The sequence below is a fragment of the Heteronotia binoei genome, chromosome 20 (genome assembly GCF_032191835.1).
Source record: "Heteronotia binoei isolate CCM8104 ecotype False Entrance Well chromosome 20, APGP_CSIRO_Hbin_v1, whole genome shotgun sequence".
NCBI lineage: Eukaryota > Metazoa > Chordata > Lepidosauria > Squamata > Gekkonidae > Heteronotia > Heteronotia binoei.
The window spans coordinates 1856912-1883139 of NC_083242.1; the positions used below are offsets into that span (position 1 = coordinate 1856912).

A 26228-nucleotide genomic window follows, 5' to 3' on the forward strand; every position below is an offset into this window, starting at 1 on the left:
CTTCCTTAACAGCCAGTTTGGTGTAGTGGTTAAGTGAGCAGACTCTTATCTGGGAGAACCAGGTTTGATTCCCCACTCCTCCACTTGCACCTGCTGGAATGGCCTTGGGTCAGCCAGAGCTCTGGCAGAGGTTGTCCTTGAAAGGGCAGCTGCTGTGAGAGCCCTCTCCAGCCCCACCCACCTCACAGGGTGTCTGTTATGGGGGAGGAAGGGAAAGGAGATTGTGAGCCGCTCTGAGACTCTCTCCTTGAAAGGGCAGCTGCTGTGAGAGCCCTCTCCAGCCCCACCCACCTCACAGGGTGTCTGTTGTTGGGGAGGAAGGTAAAGGAGATTGTGAGCCGCTCTGAGAGTCTGTGGAGTTTCTGCAGGTACCCAAGATTAGCAGAAAATGCACTGGAAGTAAAGTTGGGTTTTGCACATCTTTGCTTATAATTGTGTGTATGAGAACAAGGGAAGTACCTAACTCCTCCCCTGTTATCTCCTCTTCTTTAAACAGAGATACTTCTAAACACCGAGTACTTTGTCCTGGGGACCCCTACCTTCGACATACACACAGTGGTGAGCAACGTCACAGAAAAAAACCATCTGTCGGCGCCGTCTGGACCTGTGGAGGTGAGGGATGCTTCTGGCTCTTTCCTGGTCACGGATCCTCCCAGAGGGACCTGACAGTTCCGTGCAATGTGGGGTTTTTTTTGTTTTGCAGACGATGGTGTTTCCTAACTTGACGTTTCAGCAGAGGGGCTTTTTAGTAGCCTTGGAGTTTGTGACCCAGGAGCTCCTGCAGACTGTTCAAGTCCGGTTTCAGGTGTACCGTCCGGAATTGGGGGAAGGTGAGTTGCCGTTCCACAGGTGACCAGGAATTCACCAAATTGCTCTAGCGAGTAAAAATGAACTGGCTCAATGTACTTTTCCCTGTGTCTTGTCACTGTTTGGAAATGGATAGTGTCAGGGAGTTGGAAGGAGCCCTTTAGATGAAGAAACAAATCGGTGCTGAGGGAAATGAATTAGACAGCCTCTGCGCATTTTCCTTGCAGCTTTGTCAGGGGGAATCGTCTTTATTCTTTTTAGTAAAAGGCAAAAGATTTATACGATCAGAAGAGAAATCACTTCCGAGTGTGCAGATGAATGGCCGTATCCTGGGTATTCCTGCAACTCAGCATTTCTGTGACTGCCCGTTAAAGACTGTAGATTCTCTTGCACAAATCTTTTTTCATTGCCCTAAATTTAAAACAGGAAGAGAAAAATTTCTGACAAAATAGTTATCGAAATGTTCGCTCTTTTCTGAACCTACAAGACTGACACTCTTATTAAATAGCCTCCGCCATGACTGTATAGTGGATGTGGCTAATTTTCGTTTTACTGTAACTTTAAATTCATAAATGTCATGGGTGTATGGTTTAGGAAGAGCCTCGTGGTGCAGAGTGGTAAAGCTGCAGTACTGCAGTCCAAGCTCTGCTCACGACCTGAATTCGATCCCGGCAGAAGCTGAGTTCAGGTATTTATTTATTTACATTAGACTTTTATCGCGCCCTCTGCGCAAGCGGACTCAGGGCGGCTCACAACAGTCGCTTACACGATTTAAAACAATAAGTCAATAAAATCTATAAAACATTAATACAATTAAAATTTAAAAACTATTCCGCGGTGCTGTACCATCTCCAGATAGCCAGCTCCAGGTTGACTCAGCCTCGGTACTCGGTACAAGGTGCTGGTTATTACCTTTAAAGCCCTATATGGCCTAGGACCTGCCTACCTGAAGGACCGTCTCTCCCCACATGTTCCCCAGAGAGTACTGAGATCGGGAACCCAAAACCTTCTTGTTATCCCCGGGCCAAAGGAAGCCCGCTTAAAATCTACCAGGGACAGGGCCTTCTCTGTTATGGCCCCTTCCTGGTGGAACCAGCTGCCGGAAGAGGTGAGGGCCCTGCGGGACCTTGCTCAGTTCCTCAGGGCCTGTAAGACAACCCTCTTCCGGCTGGCTTATAACTAACCAGCACAAGAAACTAAGTGTGGTTCTATTAGACTTCTGTTACTCCTAATGTTTTAAATGTTTTGACTGTGTTAAATGCCTAAACTTAATTTTTATGTTGGATTTTATGTTGTGAGCCGCCCTGAGCCACTTGGTGGGAAGGGCGGGATATAAACCATAAAATAAATAAATAAATAAATCCTTCCGAGGTTGGTGCAGTGAGTACCCAGCTTGCTGCGGGGGGAAGCATAGATGACCGGAGAAGGCAATGGCAAACCACCCTGTAAAAAAAGCCTGTTGTGAAAACGTCGTGGTGCGACGTCACCCCGGAGTTGGAAACGACTGGTGCTTGCACAGGGGACGACCTTTCCCTTTATGGCTTATGAGCTTTTAAGCCTAATAAATGAATTGAATTTATTCTTTTTAGTTCTGTTCCCAAGCATACGCTAGAGCAAAATGTGTCTTCATCTTCATTTTCCTCCTGACCAGTCCAGCTGATGGTTTTTGTTTCATTCCCCTTCCCCTCAGGTTGCAAGGCGATCACAAACATCACAGGCCCACCCGTCTCTTCTCAAGGAAATGGCACTTGGCCACCTTTGGACTGTCCACCTGGGTTCCAGTGGTGCTCTTGGACTAACAGCTGCCTGCCGGTGGACAGCTGTTGTGATCCAGGGATGTGTGTCAACAGCTCCCTCGCCAACACCGCTGACCCCAGTCCTTGCCTCCACGAAAACCACCTCTGGAACAGATTGTTGCAAGAATCGTTCTTTGACGTGCCCCCTGGTCCCTCCACCCAGTATCTCGTAAGTGCCTTCAAGCAGGAGGCCCCAACCTCCGGTCCGTGGACCAGTATCGGTCCGTGGCCTGTTAGCAACCGGGCTGTGAGTTGTATAATTATTTCATTATATAAAAAGAAGAAGATATATATTACAATGTAGTAATAATAAGAATAAGAAGACATTGGATTTATATCCTGCCCTCCACTCCGAATTTTAGCGTCTCAGAGCAGCTCACAATCTCCTTTACTTTCCTCTCCCACAACAGACACCCTGTGAGGTGGGTGGGGCTGAGAGAGCTCTTACAGCAGCTGCCCTTTCAAGGACAACCTCTACCAGAGTTATGGCTGACCCAAGGCCATTCCAGCAGCTGCAAGTGGAAGAGTGGGGAATCAAACCCGGTTCTCCCAGATAAGAGTCCGCACACTTAACCACTACACCAAACTGGCTCTCTTCTGGTGTGGCTGAGAGAGCTCTCCCAGAAGCTGCCTTTTCAAGGACAGCTCTGCCAGAGCTATGGCTGACCCAAGGCCATTCCAGCAGGTGCAAGTGGAGGAGTGGGGAATCAAACCCAGCTCCCCCAGATAAGAGTCTGCACACTTAACCACGACACCAAGCTAAAGGAAATAAAGTGCACAATTGTATCATCCTGAAACCATCTCTCCCCACCCCCACTCGGGTCTGTAGAAAAATTGTCTTCCACAAAACTGGTCCCTTGTGGCAAAAAGGTTGGGGACCACTCACTTAGAGGTGATGGAAGCCAAATGTCATTGGGACTGAATTTGCAGTTGTACCTTTGAGGGGGTACCTCTCTTGGTACACCGGGAGCTGGTGGGAGTTCACACCTCAGCAGTGGCTTTCAACCTCCATATGAATTTTATTGGAATGGTATAGATGTGAAACACTTTCAGCTTTTGAACCGGGCTACGTAGATGCTAATGATTTGTTGGTTTCTTATGATACTATATCAGCAATCAGTTATAATATCAGTAACAGTAATATGGCTATAGATCAAGATGGGTTGCCGCGTTGGTCAGTCTATAGCAGCAGAAAAGAGCAAGAGGCCAGGAACACCTTAAAGGCTAACAAAATTTGTGGTGGGGTGTGAGTTTTTGTCGTCGCTGCTCACTTCTTCAGATAACAATATGGCCAGTGTTTCCAGACTATGTAGACACCTGAGGTTGTCACAAACAAAGCAAGTTGTTAGGTGCTGTGGAATTGTACAGCTGGGCTTCTCTCCCCAACACACACACAGAGTATTGTCCTAACCAGTTTGGTGTAGTAGTTAAGTGGGCAGAGTCTTATGTGGGAGAACCAGGTTTGATTCCTCACTCCTCCACTTGCAGCTGCTGGAATGGCCTTGGGTCAGCCGTAGCTCTCGCAGAGGTGTCCTTGAAAGGACAGCTTCTGGGAGAACTCTCTCAGCTCACCTACCTCACAGGATTGTGGGGGGAGAAGATATAGGAGATTGTAAGGCGCTCTGATTCAGAGAGAAGGGTGGGGTATAAATCTGCAGCCGTCTTCTTTTTCTTCTTCCTTGTTAGCCTTCATTGCACAAGGGAAACATTTTTGTCCCAGTCTGAATAGATCCTTTTCTACTTGCCTTCCCCTATGAATCTACCTTATTTCTCTTGCTTGAGCTCTGTGGAATTAATTTCCTTTGCAAAATCTTTGCACCTATTCTCTGCTTCCATTACTGTGCAGCCTGAATTGCGTAGGTTTGAGTTGTGGGAGGCTTTGGAGGTGGGTGGGTGGGTGGGTGGTGTGGGAGGTGGTGCTGAATTGCTGGACCAGTGGGTGGATCGAAAAATATTTTTGGAGCTTTCCAGCTATACTCACTCAGAATGTCAGGTTGTGTGTGTGTACTAAGTCCCTTTTCCTCAGTATTTGGCTAGGAACTACACAACAGAGGTGGTTTGTTGACCCCTGCAGCAAGGGTTGTGTGTCTGTGTGTGTGTGTGTACGCAGTCCCCTTCCCCCAGTATTTGGCTAGGAACTACACAACAGAGGTGGTTTGTTGACCCCTGCAGCAAGGGTTGTGTGTGTGTGTGTGTGTACGCAGTCCCCTTCCCTCAGTATTTGGCTAGGAACTACACAACAGAGGTGGTTTGTTGACCCCTGCAGCAAGGGTTGTGTGTCTGTGTGTACGCAGTCCCCTTCCCTCAGTATTTGGCTAGGAACTACACAACAGAGGTGGTTTGTTGACCCCTGCAGCAAGGGTTGTGTGTGTGTGTGTACGCAGTCCCCTTCCCTCAGTATTTGGCTAGGAACTACACAACAGAGGTGGTTTGTTGACCCCTGCAGCAAGGGTTGTGTGTGTGTGTGTACGCAGTCCCCTTCCCTCAGTATTTGGCTAGGAACTACACAACAGAGGTGGTTTGTTGACCCCTGCAGCAAGGGTTGTGTGTGTGTGTGTACGCAGTTCCCGTCCCTCATTATTTGGCTAGGAACTACACAACAGAGGTGGTTTGTTGACCCCTGCAGCAAGGGTTGTGTGTCTGTGTGTGTGTGTACACAGTCCCCTTCCCTCAGTATTTGGCTAGGAACTACACAACAGAGGTGGTTTGTTGACCCCTGCAGCAAGGGTTGTGTGTCTGTGTGTGTGTGTGCACAGTCCCCTTCCCTCAGTATTTGGCTAGGAACTACACAACAGAGGTGGTTTGTTGACCCCTGCAGCAAGGGTTGTGTGTGTGTGTGTGTGTGTGTGTGTGTACGCAGTCCCCTTCCCTCAGTATTTGGCTAGGAACTACACAACAGAGGTGGTTTGTTGACCCCTGCAGCAAGGGTTGTGTGTGTGTGTGTGTACGCAGTTCCCTTCCCTCAGTATTTGGCTAGGAACTACACAACAGAGGTGGTTTGTTGACCCCTGCAGCAAGGGTTGTGTGTGTGTGTGTGTGTGTGTACGCAGTCCCCTTCCCTCAGTATTTGGCTAGGAACTACACAACAGAGGTGGTTTGTTGACCCCTGCAGCAAGGGTTGTGTGTGTGTGTGTACGCAGTCCCCTTCCCTCAGTATTTGGCTAGGAACTACACAACAGAGGTGGTTTGTTGACCCCTGTAGCAAGGACTGGATCCAAAATGGGCTCCTGATGCTTTCTCTCTCTCTTGAAGTTGCTTTTCAGAGGCAAAGATGTTTCTGTTAGGCCCAATGATACCATCAGCATCCAGCATGACACCGGATCAGGTGCCTTCCTTCTTTGCCGCCCAAGCCGGACCCCATCGGGCCAGATCCACCACTTAACCCTGAATTCTTCTGACTGGGATCCTGGCTCCTCTGCCCACAACACAGCCAGAAGCAGACAGAACTCCGTGTGCTTCCTTAGAGTTCTCTATGTAGCCGAGGAAACGGTGCCCGTGATCAGTCCAAAGAATTCTGGTGTTGGTCGCTACGGCCTCTACACTGTGAAAGCCAGTGTAGACAATGGAGTCTTCGTCGCCAATTTGTCCTGCAATTTCTGGGCTGTTGCTCCAGTGCAGGGCCTCCATGTCGTTTACCCTCCAGTTCAAGATGGCAAGATCTACGTGCCAACCGACAGCACCTGGCTTCTGGTGGAGGTCTCCTCTGGTGTAAATGCATCCGCTGGCTGGCTAGGGGGGAACCAGAACTTCCCCTTCGAAAGGCACTGCCCTCCCGCAGTTGCTCTGCTGGTGGTGGAGTGTGCCAGGGAAACCAACGACTCCTGGTTCTCTGTAATCCCCCTGGATGGCATTGGGCAGAACTTCAGCACCGTTGTGTTGTGGGCAAGGAATGCAGTGAGCTCCCAGAACATCAGTGTGGTGGTGAAAGCTGAAGAGCCCATCCGAGGGCTCCGTGCGACCCCAGACCCAGAAACCCGGGTCTTGCTGAACAAACGAGTGGTAAGTTGATAGGAATGTGCCAAAATGCCAGGGAGGGTGGCATTTTCTGAAATGTGGTTAGATTTCTCTCCCAAATACAGAATTAGAAATAAATATTCAAACAGGATTCTGCTGCAGTTCTGTTGCAGTGCAGAATGCTGTCCTGGATGCAAAGTTCAACTTGCTGCGAATCTTAAATTATCATTCTGGGGGGGAATTCCTAGGCTTCCAGCCCTCGTGGTTGCAGGGGTTTCACAAGAGTCTGTAGATGACGTCCAATGAAATCCCAGAAGCCAGGATAGAGGGGAGTAGAGGGCCATCTGCTCCTGCCACCACTCGGGTACGGGTCTGTCTGGGAGGGCCCAGAGAAGGGGTGGCCAAACTTGCTTCACGTAAGAATCATAGAGTTGGAAGGGACCTCTAGGGTCAGCTAGTCCAACCCCCTGCACAATGCAGGAAACCACAAGACATGAATGTCAGATGTTTGAAGGAGGGGAGATAGATAGATAGATAGATAGATAGATAGATAGATAGATAGATAGATAGATAGATAGATAGATAGATAGATAGATAGATAGATAGATAGATAGATAGATAGATAGATAGATAGATAGATAGATAGATAGATAGATAGATAGATGGATGGATGGATGGATGGATGGATGGATGGATGGATGGATGGATGGATGGATGGATGGATGGATGGATGGATGGATGGATGGATGGATGGATGGATGGATGGATGGATGGATGGATGGATGGATGGATGGATGGATGGATGGATGGATGGATGGATGGATAGATAGATAGATAGATAGATAGATAGATAGATAGATAGATAGATAGATAGATAGATAGATAGATAGATAGATAGATAGATAGATAGATAGATGGATGGATGGATGGATGGATGGATGGATGGATGGATGGATGGATGGATGGATGGATGGATGGATGGAGAAGAAGATGATATTGGATTTATATCCCGCCCTCCACTCCAAAGAGTCTCAGAGTGGCTCACAATCTCCTTTACCTTCCTCCCCCACAACAGACACCCTGTGAGGTGGGTGGGGCTGGAGAGGGCTCTCACAGCAGCTGCCCTTTCAAGGACAACCTCTGCCAGAGCTGTGGCTGACCCAAGGCCATGCTAGCAGGTGCAAGTGGAGGAGTGGGGAATCAAACCCGGTTCTCCCAGATAAGAGTCCGCACACTTAACCACTACACCAAACTGGCTCTCCAACTGGATGGATGGATGGATGGATGGATGGATGGATGGATAGATAGATAGATAGATAGATAGATAGATAGATAGATAGATAGATAGATAGATAGATAGATAGATAGATAGATAGATAGATAGATGATGGATGGATGGATGGATGGATGGATGGATGGATGGATGGATGGATAGATAGATAGATAGATAGATAGATAGATAGATAGATAGATAGATAGATAGATAGATGATGGATGGATGGATGGATGGATGGATGGATGGATGGATGGATGGATAGATAGATGATGGATGGATGGATGGATGGATGGATGGATGGATGGATGGATAGATAGATAGATAGATAGATAGATAGATAGATGATGGATGGATGGATAGATAGATAGATAGATAGATAGATAGATAGATAGATAGATAGATGGATGGATGGATGGATGGATGGATGGATGGATGGATGGATGAGAGAGAGGTGGAAATGCCTTCTCCAAGCTTGCCAAGTGGGGGCTTCAAGAGCCACTCAATATGTATGAAAGAGCCACAGTTTGGCCACTCCTGGCCCAGAGCATCCACTTCCCCCTGTCTTCCTTCTCAAAACACCTTCTATCTGTGACCAAAGAGACGAGGACCCAGGCAGGATAACAATAATAAGTTTATTGTATGGGCTCAAAACAACCAGCGAGTTTTCGTCATTTAGTCAACAGTGAAAGGTAGGAACAGTAAAGGTGATGCAAAGAAAATAACAGCCCTGACGCGACTAACTAAACGTTCCCTTGGTTGAAGGATCCCTCCTGCTGCAGCCTCTCTCCAGCCCAGCCTTTTTAGAGAGAACCGCTGCCCACTCAATCAGGGGGACAGAAGGGATCCTGGGAAACGTAGACCTGGTTACTACTCTAACGCAGGCTTCCTCTCTCAGTTCTGTGCCTTTCGTTTCCACCCGCTTCAGAGCTACATCCCCATGATGGACGCTGGGTCGGACGTCACGTTCAGGTGGATGGTGGACGACAAGCCCTCCTTCACTTTCTACAACAACGTCTTCAAGGTTGTCTACCAGACCCCTGCTGTGTACAAGCTGTCGGTAAGCCGAGACTCCCCGTTGCTTGCTTCCTTTGCTCCGTCCTGCCGGTAAGCCGAGACTCCCCGTTACTTGCTTCCTTTGCTCCGTCCTGCCGGTAAGCTGAGTTTCCCCGTTGCTTGCTTCCTTTGCTCTGTCCTGCCGGAGGAGTTGGACACTGCTGCAGCTGTCCTTTTGTGCGATCAGGGAGAGCAAGCCCCTCACACAGTTGCGAACAGGATTCCTGTATTCACATGTGGAAGTATGTTTCTTTCCACAAACAGACGTGCTGAGTCTGCTTGGTTTGCGTTGTATCCACATCTGTACTAACGATGGTTCTAGGACCAGGGTTTGCAGCTAACCCAGGTTAGCCTAAACCATAGTTACCTAGGGTTGCCAGCCTCCAGGTGGGGCCTGGAGATCTCCCCCTTTCACAGCTGATCTCCAGTTGGCAGAGAGCAGCTCCCCTGGGAAAATAGTGAACTCTGACAAACTTTGATGTAAATGGCAATGGAAACAAATTTCACCAAAATACAATGCAAATTGCACAATTTATGTATGCAAAATACGCAATTTATAGACGCTATATAGGACAATAAAAATCTAATATTAACAGTATAAATTCATCAAATCACTTTTCATCACGTTATTACAAAAAATCACAACAGCCAAGTTTCCAGGACTCTGTTCAGACAACATCTCTTTAAATTCACGCGCTACAAAGCTCCTCTGTGCAAATGCATCCAACTTTTAATGAACGTGGTACAAAGTTCATGATGTTAGTAAATGAATATCCTGAGAGTCATGCGCTTTAGGACGATGCAGCAAAAGCCCAAAATAAAAGAGAGAAAGAGAACTCGTCCTTTCCGGAACTTCATGACGGTTTCAACGTCCTCAATCCGCTCAGTCTCTCCTACATTCACAACCATTCCTAACGGAACCTCAGAGTACATCTCAGATACATGAATCAGTGCACTCTTCACATCGTCCTAAAGCGCATGATCTTAAGGGTGCTGTGAAGCAGAGGCCCTGGGGGCCCGTGGCCTGTGGAATCCACGGCATGACAAGAAAAACCTTTGCTTTGTACAGCTCACCGCCTCCAACCATGTCAGCAATGTCACTGTGGACTACAACATTACAGTGGAGAAGATGAACAGGATGAAGGATCTGGTGGTCTCTGAGATCCCCTCGTTGGTCCCTCAGAACACCACCATAGACCTGTCTGCTGTGGTTATGGTGGACTCTGCTGTGGATGCCACGTTCTTGTGAGTGCGCTTGCGAGTCTTCTTTTTTCTGTGGATCATTCTCATCTGTGCAAAATTCATGCTCAGTACTGAAGGCTGTAGACCAGGGGTGACAAACTTATTTGTTATGAAGACTGGATCTGACATAAATGAGATCTTGTTGGGCCGGGTCATGTCAGATCGGGCCAAGCCGTGTCGGGCCAGGCCATCTGTGTACCTGTTTAAGATTAGGCAGCAGAGATATAAGCTTTATAAAGAACACATGCAAACACAAATATATATATTTAAAAAATTAAAACATGTTTAAAACATTAGCACTCATTGGTGTTAAAGATGGAGAGCCAGTTTGGTGTAGTGGTTAAGTGTGCGGACTCTTATCTGGGAGAACCGGTTTGATTCCCCACTCCTCCACTTGCAGCTGCTGGGATGGCCTTGGGTCAGCCAGAGCTCTCTTATCTGGGAGAACCGGGTTTGATTCCCCCCTCCTCCAGTTGCAGCTGCTGGAAATCCTTGGGTCAGCCATAGCTCTGGCAGAGGTTGTCCTTGAAAGGGCAGCTGCTGTGGGAGCCCTCTCCAGCCCCACCCACCTCACAGGGTGTCTGTTGTGGGGGAGGAAGGTAAAGGAGATTGTGAGTCGCTCTGAGACTCTTTGGAGTGGAGGGCAGGATATAAATCCAATATCTTTTTCTTCTTCTTCTTTTTTCTTTGTATTTCTCCCATGGGATCCAGGGAACTGGGCAAAGGAAGCTCTGGTTCTTTCCTTCCTTCCCCAGGGGACCAGGAGGAAGAGGAGCCTCAGCCAATAGAAGGAAGAGAGGCTTGGTTCAGTAGTTCTGCTGTGGGATTGAGAGAGCCCGGCAAAGCAAGCTCTCCCTCCCCCCTTTCCTCCCCAAGAGAGGAACCTCAGCCAATGGAGAAAACAGAGGCTTTGATCTGTAGCTCCTGTGCAATTGAGCAAGCCTTGCAAAGCAAGCTGTGATGCAGAAGGAAGCAAGATAAAGGGAGAAGGAAGCAGATGACAGCCAATTGCTCGGGGGCCTGATAGGAGCCCTCTGGGGGCCTGAACTGTATGTTTGACCCCCCTGTGCAGACCTTCAGCTTTCCTGACACTGGCATCTTCTTCTCTTCTCAGGTGGGACTTTGGAGATGGCGACCAGGTTGCTTTCCAGTTTATGCCTCCTTATAATGAATCTTTCCTTATGCCGGATCCCAGCATGCATCAGGTGGTGATTGCTCACAATGTGTCGCACACCTACCAAGAACCAGGTGAGAAAAGTTTCAGCAGCTGTTGCACATGTGGGACATCTGCACAGAAAGCCTCTCCCTTTCCTCCAGCTCTTAAAGAGATAAAAACGGCCTGTTCACTGATGCCAGCAGGCAGACTGGCACAGTGAGAAAGCAGGCCCTACCGAGGTGGTTTTGATTTTGCGTTCTCCTGTTGGCTTTTAAAACTCTGGTACTCCCTGCACAGAGAGTGGGAGGAGTCAGACCTTTCCTGTTGTGGCAGTTTTCTCCACTCCAAGGGATTGCCTACTGACACAAGCTGCCACAAGAGCCAGTTTGGTGCAGTGGTTAAGTGTGTGGACTCTTATCTGGGAGAACTGGGTTTGATTCCCCACTCCTCCACTTGCAGCTGCTGGAATGGTCTTGGGTCAGCCAGAGCTCTCTTATCTGGGAGAACCGGGTTTGATTCCCCACTCCTCCACTTGCACCTGCTGGAATGGCCTTGGGTCAGCCAGAGCTCTCTTATCTGGGAGAACCGGGTTTGATTCCCCACTCCTCCACTTGCACCTGCTGGAATGGCCTTGGGTCAGCCAGAGCTCTCACAGAGCTGCCCTTGAAAGGACAGCTGCTGTCAGAGCTCTCTCCGCCCCACCCATCTCACAGGGTGTCTGCTGTGGGGAGTGGGGGGGTGAAGATATGGGAGTTTGTAAGCCGCTCTGAGTCTTTGATGCAGAGAGAAGGGCGGGGTATACATCTGCGGTCTTCCTCTTAGATTCAAAGACTCTTATCTGGGAGGACCGGGTTTGATGCCGCACTTCTCTACTCACACCTGCTGGAATGGCCATGGGTCAGCCACAGCTCTCATAGGAGTTGTCCTCGAAAGGGCAACTGCTGTGAGAGCCCTCTCCAGCCCCACCCACCTCACAGGGTGTCTGTTGTGGGGGGAAAAGATAGAGGAGATTGTAAGTCACTCTGAGTCTATGATTCAGAGAGAAGGGTGGGGTATAGATCTGCAGTCGTCTTCTTCTTCTTGTAGGAAAACCACCAGTTCCATAATGCCAGCCTCAGATTAGAAACCAAAAGAAATGAGAATTCATAGCTTTAAATCATACAATAACTTTTAAATTGTATAAGTATAGAAAATCAAGCCACATGTAATAGTAAATAAAGCCTCTTATAACAACAATAGAAGGAACTTGTTGAAGTGGGAAACCGCAACCCTCAAATAAAGTCCATAAATGTTCAATAGTAGATATGAAAACCCAATTCTTCCAAAGTTAAGAACATAAGAGAAGCCATGTTGGATCAGGCCAACGGCCCATCCAGTCCAACACTCTGTATCACACAGTGGCCAATAATTTATATATCCATCAGTGGCTATTAGCCACAGTATGTGTGTGTGTGTGTGTGTATACACACACATACTGTGGCTAATAGCCACTGATGGACCTCTGCTCCATATTTTTATCTAACCCCCTCTTGAAGCTCGCTATGCTTGTAGCCGCCACCACCTCCTGTGGCAGTGAATTCCACATGTTAATCACCCTTTGGGTGAAGAAGTACCTCCTTTTATCAGTTCTAACCCGACTGCTCAGCAATTTCATTGAATGCCCACGAGTTCTTGTATTGTGGGAAAGGGAGAAAAGTACTTCTTTCTCTACTTTCTCCATCCCATGCATTATCTTGTAAACCTCTATCATGTCACCCCACAGTCGACGTTTCTCCAAGCTAAAGAGCCCCAAGCGTTTTAACCTTTCTTCATAGGGAAAGTGTTCCAAACCTGTAATCATTCTAGTTCTTCCTGAATGCAATTAAGTGTGAAGATCCGGGCGCAGCTGTGCATTAGAGGAACTTAGTGAATGGGACACTACTCCGTTGTCCCCGTTTCACCAGTTGCTTCTTCTCTAGCTTCCATAAACCACCATCTGTAACTTTAAACGCCAGGGAAAAGGCTGAAGGATATTTTCTCAGGAACTAGCATTGTAGGAAGTTCAGCAGAAGAGGAATTGTAGCTTGGGGTAATCATGTGAATGCTTACAAAAGGAATTGTAGCTGGGGGGGGGGGAATGTTATGACTGCTGTTTCCACGAGGATGAAGGGTGTCTTCCCTAATTTTCTTTTGTTTCCTTCAATACAGGCCAATATACCCTGGTTGTTTCTGTGTTCAACGAGTTTGAAAACCTGACCTATTCGACTCCTGTCCAGATCTACGCTTTTCTGCTGGATGTGACCATGGAAGCAATTACAGACGTCCTTGTTGTGGGTCGCCCTGTCACCTTTGAAGCCTACCCTCTTCCCTCCAGTTTTGGGGTCTTCTACAGTTGGGACTTTGGTGATGGCTGCATGGCATTTGTGGAGAGCCAGCCTACCATCGTCCATACCTACAGTCATAAAGGGATGTACAATGTTAGCTTGCGAGCCAACAACAGCATCAGCGCCGTAGAGGTGTTTGAGTTGTACCGTGTTTTTGAAGAGATCCGCGGGCTGCAGGTGGCCTTCAACGAAGTGATAGAGCTCCGCACACCAGTGGAGATCAATGCTTCTGTGGAGACAGGGGATAATATCACCTGGATCTTTGACATGGGTGATGGGACAGTACTGGAAAGTTCTGTGGGGTCTGTAAAACACATCTATTTAAAAGAGGTCAACTGCACCGTCAACGTGACAGCGGTGAATCCGGTCAACTCCGTTTCCCGGGCAGTGCCTGTCCAGATATTTGTTCTGATGGTTCTCAAGATCGAACCTTCCTCCTGTGTCGTGGAGCACCCTGAAGTTCAACTCACCGCTTACGTCTCGGGAGACCCCACTGACTATATTTTTGACTGGACTTTTGGGGATGGCTCCTCCAACGTGACAGTGTACGGGGACCCCATGGTGACACACAACTTTACTCGCAGTGGTGTCTTCTCGCTCTCTTTGGTTCTCTCAAGCAAGGTCAACAAAGCGCACTACTACACAGTGGTGTGCGTGGAACCAGAGATAACCAACGTCACGCTGTTCAGTCCACTGTCTGTCATTCTTGGCAACGACAGCAAGTTCCAAGTCACAGCCTTGCCCCCTTACAACTATCATTACCTTTGGGACTTTGGGGCCAATGACTCAGCTCGGTGTGGTGGGACAGAAATCAGCTACATGTATAAAACTCCAGGCAGCTACTTAGTCACAGTAACCGTGTCCAACAATGTGTCTTTCAACAACGTCACAGCGATTGTGAAAGTCCTGGAGCCCATCGGAGTAGCTAAGATTGAGTCCAACGGGTCAAAGGTTCTGGAACTGAACCAGATCTATCTGTTTTCTGCCAACGTCAGTGGGACCAACGTGAGTTATCTGTGGGATTTGGGGGATGGTACCAGTCAGCTGGGGAAATCTATCACCCACTTGTACAACAAAACCGGCGTTTACACCATCAGCCTGAGAGGATGGAACGAAGTGAGTCACACCGAAGCGAGACTCAATGTGACGGTGAAGAGGCGTCTCCAAGGACTGGCCATCAACGCCAGCAAGACCATAGTGCCACTCAACGGTTCTGTGAGCTTCACGGCCACCCTGCTTGCCGGCACGGCCATCCGGTACTCTTGGATCCTGTGCGACAGATGTACCCCAATCCCCGGCACTTCCACCATCTCTTACACTTTCCGCTCTGTCGGGACTTTCAACGTGATAGTCACAGCAGAGAACGAGATTGGGTCTCTGCAAGACAGCATCTTCATCTGCGTCTTGCAGCAGATCGAAGGGCTGCAGGTGATCAGCGGCGACCTCTTGGAAGACGCCTTCTTCCCCACCAACAAGACGCTTCAGCTACAGGCAGTGGTGAGAGAAGGGACCAACATCTCCTACAGCTGGTCAGCCCTGAAAGAAGGTTACCCCGCGCAGACGTTCACGGGGAAGATCTTCTCTTTGCTCGTTATGGAAGCAGGCGTCTACATTATCCATCTGAAAGCCACAAACATGCTGGGAAGTGTGGCTGTGAACAAGACGGTGGAGTTCATTGAGCAAATCGGTGTCCTGAAACCAGTTGCGTCTCCTAACCCTGGGGCGGTCAATGTTTCCCTTAACATAAGCGTCAGCGTCACCGCAGGGACCGGCTTGGCGTATACTTGGTACCTAGAGGATGGCGTAGTTCTCGTCACTTCCAACCCTTTCGTCATCTATTCTTTCCAAAGCCCCGGTGTCAAAGTAATCATGGTTACAGCAGAAAACAGATTTGGTTCCGCCAATGCGACGCTTTGCGTAGGTGTCCAGGAGCCGATCGTTGGTTTGAAGATCCAGACCGTAAATCTAGACAGGAGTTACGTCAGATCCGGTTCCGTTGTGAACTTCCAAGGAGAACTTGAAAGGGGAACTGATGTGTCTTGGAAGTGGAAGCTGCAGAACAGGTCCTTATCGGGGCAGAGAGTGGCTCTGGAATTCCCCACAGCAGGCTTCTACTCCGTCTGTCTGAATGCCTCCAATGAGGTCAGCTGGGAAACGGCTTGCCACAATATCACCGTACAAGATGCAATCCAGGGTCTGCAACTCCGCGTGAGCAAGGAAGTGGTGGAGCCCGAGGAAGAAGTTTCCTTTGTCATTGAAATGTCTTCTGGGTCTTCTGTGAGCTATGGGGTGAGCATCGGTGGAGAACCTACGGCGGCACTCAATGCCTCCAGTTTCACCCACGCGTTTGCCCAGGTTGGAGACTACAGAGTTCAGGTCACTGCTGAAAACCTCGTCAGCGTGGTCCAAGTTGAAGTCCGCATCGTGGTGCTGGAATCCATCTCTGGCTTGCAGATTGTGGACTGCTGTGAGTTGGGCACACCGACAAGGGTGGAAAGGCATTTCACAGCCGAGATTGAGAAGGGCTCCCGGGTGTCTTATTTGTGGCAGTTTTCCTTGGAGGAGGAGCTGAGACATTCCCAATCAGTGCTGGAAGGGAAGAGCGTTTCGTATACCCCAGAGGCTGCCGGGTTGCTAGAAATCCATCTCACCGCTATTAACGGCCTGGGCAGCCTGAACGTAAGCGTAGTGATCCAAGTCCAGGATCCAATAATGCATTTTTCTCTCAAACCTGTCGAACCGTTTGCCAACCGGACATCGTTGTTTGAAGCATCAGTATTCCCCAGCGCGAGGCAGGTTGTGTTTTGGTGGCAATTCGGGGATGGTTCTCCAGCGCAGAAGAGTATTGTGACGTCTGCCAGCCACACCTACGTGAGGCCAGGGGAGTATCTGGTGGTGGTGAATGCCACCAACCTCATCAGCTTCGCCATCACCCACCTGACGGTCACGGTTCGAGTGCTGGAGTGTGAGGAACCGGAGGCGGAGCTGGTCTTACCTGCACAGGTGGTCATGAAACGGTCACAGAAAAATTACCTGGAAGCACAGATAGACCTGCGGGGATGCTTTAGGTACCAGACAAAATACTTGTGGGAGATTTACCGAGTCTCCAGCTGCCTGTGGCTGAGTGGCGCCAAGAAAGTCCGCTTGCCCGCTGTAGACGTGAGCCGGCCGCAACTGGTCATCCCCAAGCTGGCCCTGGATCTTGGGAACTACTGCTTCAAATTCCGGGTCTCTTTCGGAGACACACCCCTGTTCAAGAGCATTTTTGCCAACGTAACCGTTGTCCCCAACAAGCTGGTACCCATCATAGATGGGGGGTCCTACCGCGTGTGGTCCAGCACCCGAGACTTAATCTTGGACGGTGAGAAATCCTACGATCCTAACCTCGAAGATTTGGAACAGACGCCGTTACACTACCGGTGGACCTGTGTGTCATCCACCAAGGTAAGTGAGTTACCTTTCTTGGTAACAACGCTTGTACCTTCTGACTGCGACATAAGGACCCAGGGATCTCCATCTTGCTCTTCTCTGGCGAAGGGAGCTTGAAAACTTTGCTGGCTTCCAAAGCCCCATTGGACTTTAGTGGAGATGCCTGATAGCTTTCTGGTGCGATGCGGTTTGACTGAGGAACCTGCTTTTGCTGCTAGAGGTAGGCATTGAACTTTCCTTGGAGGTTTTCAAGCAGAGGCTAGATGGCCATCCGACAGCACTGACAACAATAAGAAATACTGGGACCATGGGAGTAACAATTCCGTAATATCAAGTAAACCCACCGTAATAGCAAATTATTATGTCTATAAAATGGTATACAATTCTTTGTAGTTTTATAAACACCTCAATATTTTACACAACAGCTTTTTGATAACACCAGTGTAACAGACCCTTGACAACGGTTATAAACAATTTTCCAAAAGAGCATGCGACTTCGATATGGTTGCAGCGCTTGCAAAAATTCTCTCAGTATTTGTCCCCTGACGGTATTGAATGTCTGCACAGTCCGTTTCGGTCCTTTCTCAAAGGAATGTGGATTCTTTGCGTATGAGGTGTCTTTACTGGCGACGTCTGTCTTGCCCCACCATATCTCACTGCACTGACCAGTTCAGTTAATCACTCTCCACTTGTCCATCTTTTAGTACATCATAATTCGAGCGCTCTGCTCACTTTTCTCTATGCACAGTGACTTTCCATTGCGCATAGAGACAAGTGTACTAAATGAAGGACTAAAAGTGTACTAAATGATGTACTAAAAGAAGGACAAGTGGAGCGTGATTAATTGAACTGGACAGTGCAGTGAGATACGGTGGGGCAAGACCGAGGATGCCAGTAAAGGCACAGTGGGTTTTCTTGATATTATGTTGTAGCCAGGCAACAGTTTTTCTCCGGGCCAGATTGCCAAGGAGTCGTGGAGGGTCCCCTCCTCGCAGTCTTCTGGGCATGGGGCAGGGGTCTCTGGGTGTGTGTGTATGGGGGGGGGGAAGGTATTTGTGCATTTCCTGCATTGCTCAGGGGGTTGGACTAGATGACCCTAGAAGTCCCTTCCAACTCTGTGATTCTTTGTTATCTAGATCAGCAACCTGTTTAGAGAAGGGAAGGGAGACATCATGGGTCCAGGCCACATCTTCCTTCCCTTGTTGTCTGCTGCCTTCAGGGGCTGTACATTTGGGTCGCTCTGAAGGGTCAGCAATTGGGGAAGGGCCACCAGATGCTAACCCAAGAAAAGAAGACTTTTCCTCTTCAGAGCCGCAGCCTCAACTGGGATCAGAATAGGGGAGGGATGATGCCTCAGTGGTAGAACATCTGCTTGGTAAGCAGAAGGTCCCAGGTTCAATCCCCGGCATGTCCAACTAAGAAGGGTCCAGGCAAGTAGGTGTGAAAAACCTCAGTTTGAGACCCTGGAGAGCCATGAATGGGGCTGTGGCTCAGGGGTAGAGCATCTGCTTGGTAAGCAGAAGGTCCCAGGTTCAATCCCCGGCATCTCCAACTAAAAAGGGTCCAGGCAAGTAGGCATGAAAAACCTCAGCTTGAGACCCTGGAGAGCCACGAATGGGGCTGTGGCTCAGGGGTAGAGCATCTGCTTGGTAAGCAGAAGGTCCCAGGTTCAATCCCCGGCATCTCCAACTCAAAAGGGTCCAGGCAAGCAGGCGTGAAAAACCTCAGCTTGAGACCCTGGAGAGCAGCTGCCAGTCTGAGTAGACAGTTCTGGAGGGAGGGACAGTGGCTCAGTGGCAGAGCGTCTGCTTGGTAAGCAGAAGGTCCCAGATTCAGTCCCCGGCATCTCCAACTAAAAAGGGCCCAGGCAAGCAGGCATGAAAAACCTCAGCTTGAGACCCTGGAGAGCCACGAATGGGGCTGTGGCTCAGGGGTAGAGCATCTGCTTGGTAAGCAGAAGGTCCCAGGTTCAATCCCCGGCATCTCCAACTCAAAAGGATCCAGGCAAGCAGGCGTGAAAAACCTCAGCTTGAGACCCTGGAGAGCAGCTGCCAGTCTGAGTAGACAGTTCTGGAGGGAGGGACAGTGGCTCAGTGGCAGAGCGTCTGCTTGGTAAGCAGAAGGTCCCAGATTCAGTCCCCGGCATCTCCAACTAAAAAGGGCCCAGGCAAGTAGGCGTGAAAAACCTCAGCTTGAGACCCTGGAGAGCCATGAATGGGGCTGTGGCTCAGTGGTAGAGCATCTGCTTGGTAAGCAGAAGGTCCCAGGTTCAATCCCCGGCATCTCCAACTCAAAAGGGTCCAGGCAAGTAGGCGTGAAAAACCTCAGCTTGAGACCCTGGAGAGCAGCTGCCAGTCTGAGCAGACAGTTCTGGAGGGAGGAACAGTGGCTCAGTGGTAGAGCATCTGCTTGGTAAGCAGAAGGTCCCAGGTTCAATCCCCGGCATCTCCAACTAAAAGGGGTCCAGGCAAGTAGGCATGAAAAGCCTCAGCTTGTGACCCTGGAGAGCCACTGCCAGTCTGAGTAGACAAGACTGACTTTGATGGACTGAGGAGGGTCTGATTCAGTATAAGGTATCTTCATATGTTCTGTTATTAGGGGAGGGATGGTGGCTCAGTGGCAGGGCATCTGCTTGGTGAGCAGAAGGTCCCAGGTTCAGTCCCCGGCATCTCCAACTAAAAAGGGTCCAGGCAAGGTGGCGTGAAAAACCTCAGCTTGAGACCCTGGAGAAAGAGCCGCTGCCAGTCTGAGGAGACAAGACTGATGGACCAAGGAGGGTCTGATTCAGTATAAGGTAGCTTCAGATGTTCATTTATATTCAAAAGATTCCTGAGCAGAGAGTTTGGCTCCCCACTATACTTGTGCTTTGGGACCTCCCATTTTAAGAATGGAGAGGATTAAACTGGTCTGTGTGGCAAGATAGGTTTATCTTTATTTTGGTATCCTTCACGTTTATAAAATCGTTCTTCAAAGCTATATGTGTTTTGGTACCATGTCCAGAGGGGCCACGTCAGCTAGAAGGAAGCAACTTCAATTTTTGGTCATGGGAGATGGTCTGAGGGTGGAGTGAATTGAAAAAAAAACCTGTTCTCCTTCCCCTCGCTTCTCTCCTTTGGCTCGCTTTATGGGAGAAGGGCACTGGGTAAGAGAGAAGGAGCACGCAATCCCAGTCGGAGTGGTCTTTGGTCCTGCGCGGGAGGAGTTTCGCTTCTGTTCTGAGGTTGAGCTCTAAATAACCTTCTTTCTCCCCTGCTCCCCCTTCTTCCTCCTGCACAGAGCCCTTCAGGAGGGTGTGCTCTGAACTTCAGCGCCGCCGGAGGAGGGGTTACCGTTTCCCGAGCCATATTGGAAACAGATGTCGAGTACACGTTCGACCTCACTGTCTGGAAAACAGGGATGTCTCCCGAAGCCACCAATCAAACTGTTCGTATGATGGAAGAATTACCTGTAGTTTTTCTAGACAGCGGATGTGCACCTAGGGAGGGGCTCAGTGGTAGAGTAACTCTGGCAAGCAGAAGGTCCCAGGTTCGATCCCTGGCGTCTCCAGATAAAAAGAATCAAGTAGGAGGTGATGTGAAAGATTCCTGAGATAGTGGGGAGATGCTGCCAGTCTGAGTAGACAATATTGACCTTGACAGATTCAGCGGTCAGATGTTACGATCCCAAATCTCATGCATTCTTGCATGCACCAAAGCCAAACGAGAGCTACAGGACGAGAGCTAGTTTGGTGTAGTGGTTAAGTGTGCAGACTCTTATCTGGGAGAACCAGGTTTAATTTCCCACTCCTCCACTTGCACCTGCTGGAATGACCTTGGGTCAACCATAGCTCTCACAGGAGTTGTCTTTGAAAGTGCAGCTGCTGTGAGAGCTCTCTCAGCTCCACCTGCCTTATAGGGTTGTTGTGGGGGAGGAAGGTAAAGGAGATTGTGAGCTGCTCTGAGATTCAGAGTGTAGGGCGGGATATAAATCCAATATCATCATCATCTTCTTCTTCTTCTTCTTCTTCGTATTCCCATAAACTGCAGTTTTTGCAGTTTATTACTTACCAGGCATGAGTCACGAAATCCTGGCTTGCCCCTTGACCCTTGTGTGTTTGATTCTGTCGACAAAGAAGCCGCCTTCCTCTTATTGCCCATCTGTTGTAAGGGGCCGTGTGCTTCAGCTGCTTGCAGTGCGCAAATTCAGCTACATTTCAGCAAACCACAATAAGGAGTAACTGGTTTACTAGCCATCTAAAAAGTCTAGTTCAAAATCCCGGGTCAGTGGCAATTTGTCTGCACTTGAGCATCGAGACTAAGCAGAGCTTGAGCACAACTCAGTTTTTAAAGCCCCCTTGAGCCAAAAAGAGAAAAGCAGGCTATACATTTTCAGTCCATCCGTCCATATCCCTGCAGTGTCTTAAGAGGCAGCGTAATCTCTAGCGGGAGAGAATTTTGGATTTGCTGGATTTGGGCTGTGCTTGTGCCACAGGTTCAGAGCGTAGCCGGTATCTCACAGCCTCAACTCCCAGTTCATCAAACGAGGTGAACTCCTGGTTTATCAGAAAGGCATTGACAGTTGCAAAGCAAATCAAAAGAGAAGGGGAAAGAGCAAGACAGATTTCGGTAGAGAAAGGCAGGGAATTTGAGAGACAGTTTGGTGTAGTGGTTAAGTGTGTGGACTCTTCTCTGGGAGAACCGGGTTTGATTCCCCACTCCTCCACTTGCACTTGCTGGAATGACCTTGGGTCAGCCACAGCTGTCGCAGGAGTTGTCCTTAAAAGGGCAGCTGCTGTGAGAGCCCTCTCAGCCCCACCCACCTTCCATGGTGTCTGTTGTGGGGGAGGAAGATAAAGGAGATTGTGAGCCACTCTGAGTCTATGATTCAGAGAGAAGGGCGGGGTATAAATCTGCAGTCTTCTTCCTCGTCTTATCCGACTGCTGGTCCGTTCTACCCTGCCTTTGTTTCCTCTGACTTGTCCTGGGTCTCGGGCAGAGAACAGAGTTTCTCAGAATCACCTCCCAGGGATCCTTGAGCTGGAAATCATGGGGATTGAACTGGAGACTTTCTGCAGGGATCCCTTAGTCCATTGAGCTCAGGACTGGGCCAACAGCAGCTCTCCAGGGATTGCCTCACAAAAAGGTCTTTCCCAGCCCCTGAATTAGCTGGGTTGGAGACAGAGGCCTTGGGCATGCTGTCTCCCTGAGCTACAAAGAGGTGTGGCACAGGGTGTGTGAGCATGAACGAGGTGGGGGGAGAGCACCTGGTCTTGCTCTCTGCACCCTTCTTGCAAAGCGAGCAGAAGTCCGGCTTCTGGCCCTTGCTCTCGCTTTTCCTGTAACTGTTCCTCTGCTGCCATGGAAAAAGAGCAAGCAGAGATTGCGGGGGAGGGAAGGGTTTTTTTTAAAAACGCAGCGCCTATTGGTGGGAGCCTGAGAACAAAATGAACGGCAGAAGAGGCATCTCCAGCCAACAGACCTTCTGGTTTCCATCACCCGTGCGCTTCAGAGACGGCTGGCAATTAAAGGCGCACACATTTCGTCTGTGGAAGCTGCTGCCTTGATCTTTCCTCTTCCCCTCCCTCCTCCCTTCGTCTCCTTTTTGGAAGCAGAAGACGCTGGAAGGGAAGAGGGAGGGCAGAAAAGAGATCCAGTCAGATTTGATAGTCTTTCAAGGACATTCCGTACTATTCTCCGGCTCTTGCATTCATGAATGCAAAACAAAGCTTTAACTGCGGGAAGGAAATTTGCAAGCGGTGCCGGAACCTGCTCTGCGGAAAGCTGTCCTGTCTCTTTCGATGGCCTGCTACGTTCTGAAAATTCGCCTTTTTTCTTATTCTTGTTGAATATATCCTGTTCGGCCAAGGAGGGTATAGACAGCAGAGAATTCTATTGGGATTCTGGAGGTGCAGAGAGATCGTTCCAAAGTGCTGAAGGTCTGAAGAGCTTGCAGCAGTGTGGCACTCTTACACAGTGATTTTTGGAGAACTCTGTGGCAGCTGTGGTGTGGCGGGGGGGGGGGGAGTTAGAGGCCTGGAAAAGCCATTCCATATGGAGCACAGCTGGAGAGAGCTGGATTCCCCTCCCCCCCCCCCCCCCCCCCGTTTGCCATCTTTCCTCTGGACGCCTTGAAGCCCGTTGCAGAGTGCCCTTTGAACACATCAAAAAAGTTATTTTTAATCAACGCCCCATCTAGCTTTTAAGTGCTTAATTTTTTTTTTAAAAAAAGATCCACATGGCAGCTCTCCAGAGAAAGCTGTCCAAGCGGTTGAATAGTAAAACGGCAGAAATTTTAAATAAAACCAGGGTCACCATTTTGACCTTGACCTGCACTGATCTCTACAAGGTAGAGCAAAGAACCAGACAGACAATTACAAAGTTTATGGGGTTAGAAAACCCCCACACTCAACTACGTACAGGGTCTCCTGTGCTTTCCCCCACGTTGAGAGAGGACACAAAATGCTATAGTCCACTCCCAAACTTTCCGGGGAATTGGGAAAGGGGGACTCAGCAGTGCCTGAAAATGGGCCACTGTTCATCAAGCCCCCAAGCTGCAATTTGCACAGCAGTGACTGGTCCACAACGGTTATGTCTGCGGTCTGTTCTTAGGCTTCTCTTTGCTTGATGCCCTTGCTTTCTTTTCCAGGTGTTGATCAAGGAAGGGACGGTCCCCATCGTGGCTCTGGAGTGTGTCTCCTGCAAAGCCCAGTCAGTCTACGAAGTCAGCCGGAGCTCTTATGTCTATCTGGAGGGGACTTGCTTGAACTGCCAAAACAACTCCAAACTGGGGGTAAGAGGACAGTTCACTTGGCCTGTTACAGGATGTCTGCTGCACCCCTACTCCACAGCTAATGTTCCTAAGACTTTGGGCCTCTCTCTCACTTTGGAAGATGTTTGAACTTGAACTCGGAGAGATAATAAGCAAGCGGACTTTACAGATCAGAGGGCGTGGCTTCCTAAAATCAAACACAGAGCGGGGTGGGGGGAGAGAATCAATACAGTGGTCTTCTGGTCTGTGATCAAAGCATCCATCTTCTATGCCCTTCCCAGTGGTCAGTTTTACTTTCTGGCTGGTTGATGTGTGAGACAGGGTATAGGGCTAGATGGACTACTGGTCTAATCCACAGGGCTCTTCTTACATTCTAATCAGGGAAAGGCCTCAGTCTCTGTTGTTGGCCCTCCAGAGGAACTGGCTGGCCGCTGTGTGAGACAGGAGGCTGGACTGGATGGACCCTCCCTGGTCTGATCCAGCAGGGCTCTTCTGATGTTCTTCTCAGGGGAAGGCCTCGGCCTCTCTGCCCTGTTGTTGGCCCTCCAGAGGAACTGGTTGGCCTCTGTGTGAGACAGGATGCTGGACTAGATGGACCCTCCCTGGTCTGACCCAGCAGGGCTCTTCTGAGGTTCTTCTCAGGGGAAGACCTTGACCTCTCTGCCCTGTTGCTGGCCCTCCAGAGGAACTGGCTGGCCACTGTGTGAGACAGGAGGCTGGACTAGGTGGACCCTCCCTGGTCTGACCCAGCAGGGCTCTTCTGATGTTCTTTTCAGGGGAAGGCCTCGGCCTCTCTGCCCTGTTGTCAACCCACCAGAGGAACTGGTTGGCCACTGTGTGAGAGAGGAGGCTGGACCCTCCCTGGTCTGACACAGCAGGGCTCTTCTGATGTTCTTCTCAGCCTCTCTGCCCTGTTTCTGGCCCACCAGAGGAACTGATTGGCCACTGTGTGAGACAGGAGGCTGGACTAGGTGGACCCTCCCTGGTCTGACCCAGCAGGGCTCTTCTGGTGTTCTTTTCAGGGGAAAGCCTCAGCCTCTCTGCCCTGTTGTTGGCCCTCCAGAGGAACTGGTTGGCCTCTGTGTGAGACAGGAGGCTGGACTGGATGGACCTTCACTGGTCTGATCCAGCAGGGCTCTTCTGATGTTCTTATGAAGACCTCAGGTTCTCTGCTCTGTTGTTGGACCTCCAGAGGAACTGGCTGGCCCCTCTGTGAGACAGGAGGCTGGGCCTGGTGGATCCTCAGTGGTCTGATCCTGCAGGGGCTCTTCTTATGTTGGTCTCCGCCACGCATGTGCCTCTATCTTGGAGCCTGCGGACCAAACCTCTGAGGTTCTGCAGAGATCCCAGTCTGACCCACTTTTACTTCCTGTGTTTCTGTGTTATGAAATACTTCATGGGCGGGTGATGTAATGCAGGAGGCTAAAAGTGGATTGCAGGGTGGAAGTATTCCCATCAGACGGCTTGGACCCGTTCCTGTTCTTTTTGGGCCAGGCGCATGAGGTGTGGCATCAGCCAAAAATTTGACTGGAAGCTTGAATGCAGAAACCCTTTTTCCCCCCTCCCTGTTTTGAAAAGCACTGGAAATCTCTCTTTAATTTTCAGATTACAAAACTGAAACATTTTCTTCTTGGCTTTCTCCCCCCCTTGTTGCTTCTTCTTCTCCGCACAGCGGTGGGCTGCCCACAGCTTCAAAAACAAGACTCTGGTCTTGGATAAAACCACCACGTCGACGGGGAATGTGGGGATGAACTTGGTTCTGAGGCCAGGGGCCCTGAAAGACGGCGAGGGATACACCTTCACCTTACACGTCACCGATCTGGCCACAGGGGAAGAAGGGTTTGCCTCCATAGACCTCTTTCCGAATCAGCCGCCTTTCGGGGGCTTCTGTCGCCTGTCTCCCCTGGGCAGCGTGCAAGCTCTAATGGCAAAGGTTCATTTTGAATGCACAGGTGAGAACTTGCCCACAGCTCCATCAAATACTGGCTCTGAGAGCAGGTTGCCTTTAGTTTTAGGAGTATTAGTTCCAGGGGGAAGACAGGCCGTCTGGTACAGTACTGGACTCATGCAAAGGTTCTGATACTCATACGGATCATGGCCGCTTGCTCTGAGCCTGACCAGCGTAACAGGGTCATGAGAACAAAGTCTGAATCCATTGGCACTTTTTAGACCAACAAAGTTTTATTCAGGGTATGAGCTTTTGCGTGCGCACACACTGCTTCAGATATACAGAAATGGAAGATAACTATTCAGACTTATAGACCGAGGCCGAACAGCAAATTAGCATGTAAAATGATGAAGCTATTTTAAGAAATCAGGAGACAAAACAGGAACGACGAGTTAAATAGGGCCAACAGTTGTTTGGATTTAATTAAGGGGGGGGGACAATAGTGAAGCAATAACTA

General features: G+C 49.5%; 1 protein-coding gene across 1 annotated transcript in view; it reads left to right on the forward strand.

Annotated features, from left to right (window-relative positions):
• The window catches only part of PKD1 (polycystin 1, transient receptor potential channel interacting), a 148484-nt gene that overhangs the window by 68951 nt on the left and 53305 nt on the right, over positions 1–26228 (forward strand). The window contains exons 8-18 of the mRNA XM_060260957.1: positions 497–612; positions 704–830; positions 2498–2772; positions 5856–6602; positions 8759–8890; positions 9956–10131; positions 11243–11376; positions 13472–17091; positions 20353–20499; positions 23701–23844; positions 25496–25775. Of these exons, the coding sequence (XP_060116940.1) occupies positions 497–612; positions 704–830; positions 2498–2772; positions 5856–6602; positions 8759–8890; positions 9956–10131; positions 11243–11376; positions 13472–17091; positions 20353–20499; positions 23701–23844; positions 25496–25775 (5898 nt within the window). The remainder of the gene's footprint in view (positions 1–496; positions 613–703; positions 831–2497; positions 2773–5855; positions 6603–8758; positions 8891–9955; positions 10132–11242; positions 11377–13471; positions 17092–20352; positions 20500–23700; positions 23845–25495; positions 25776–26228) is intronic.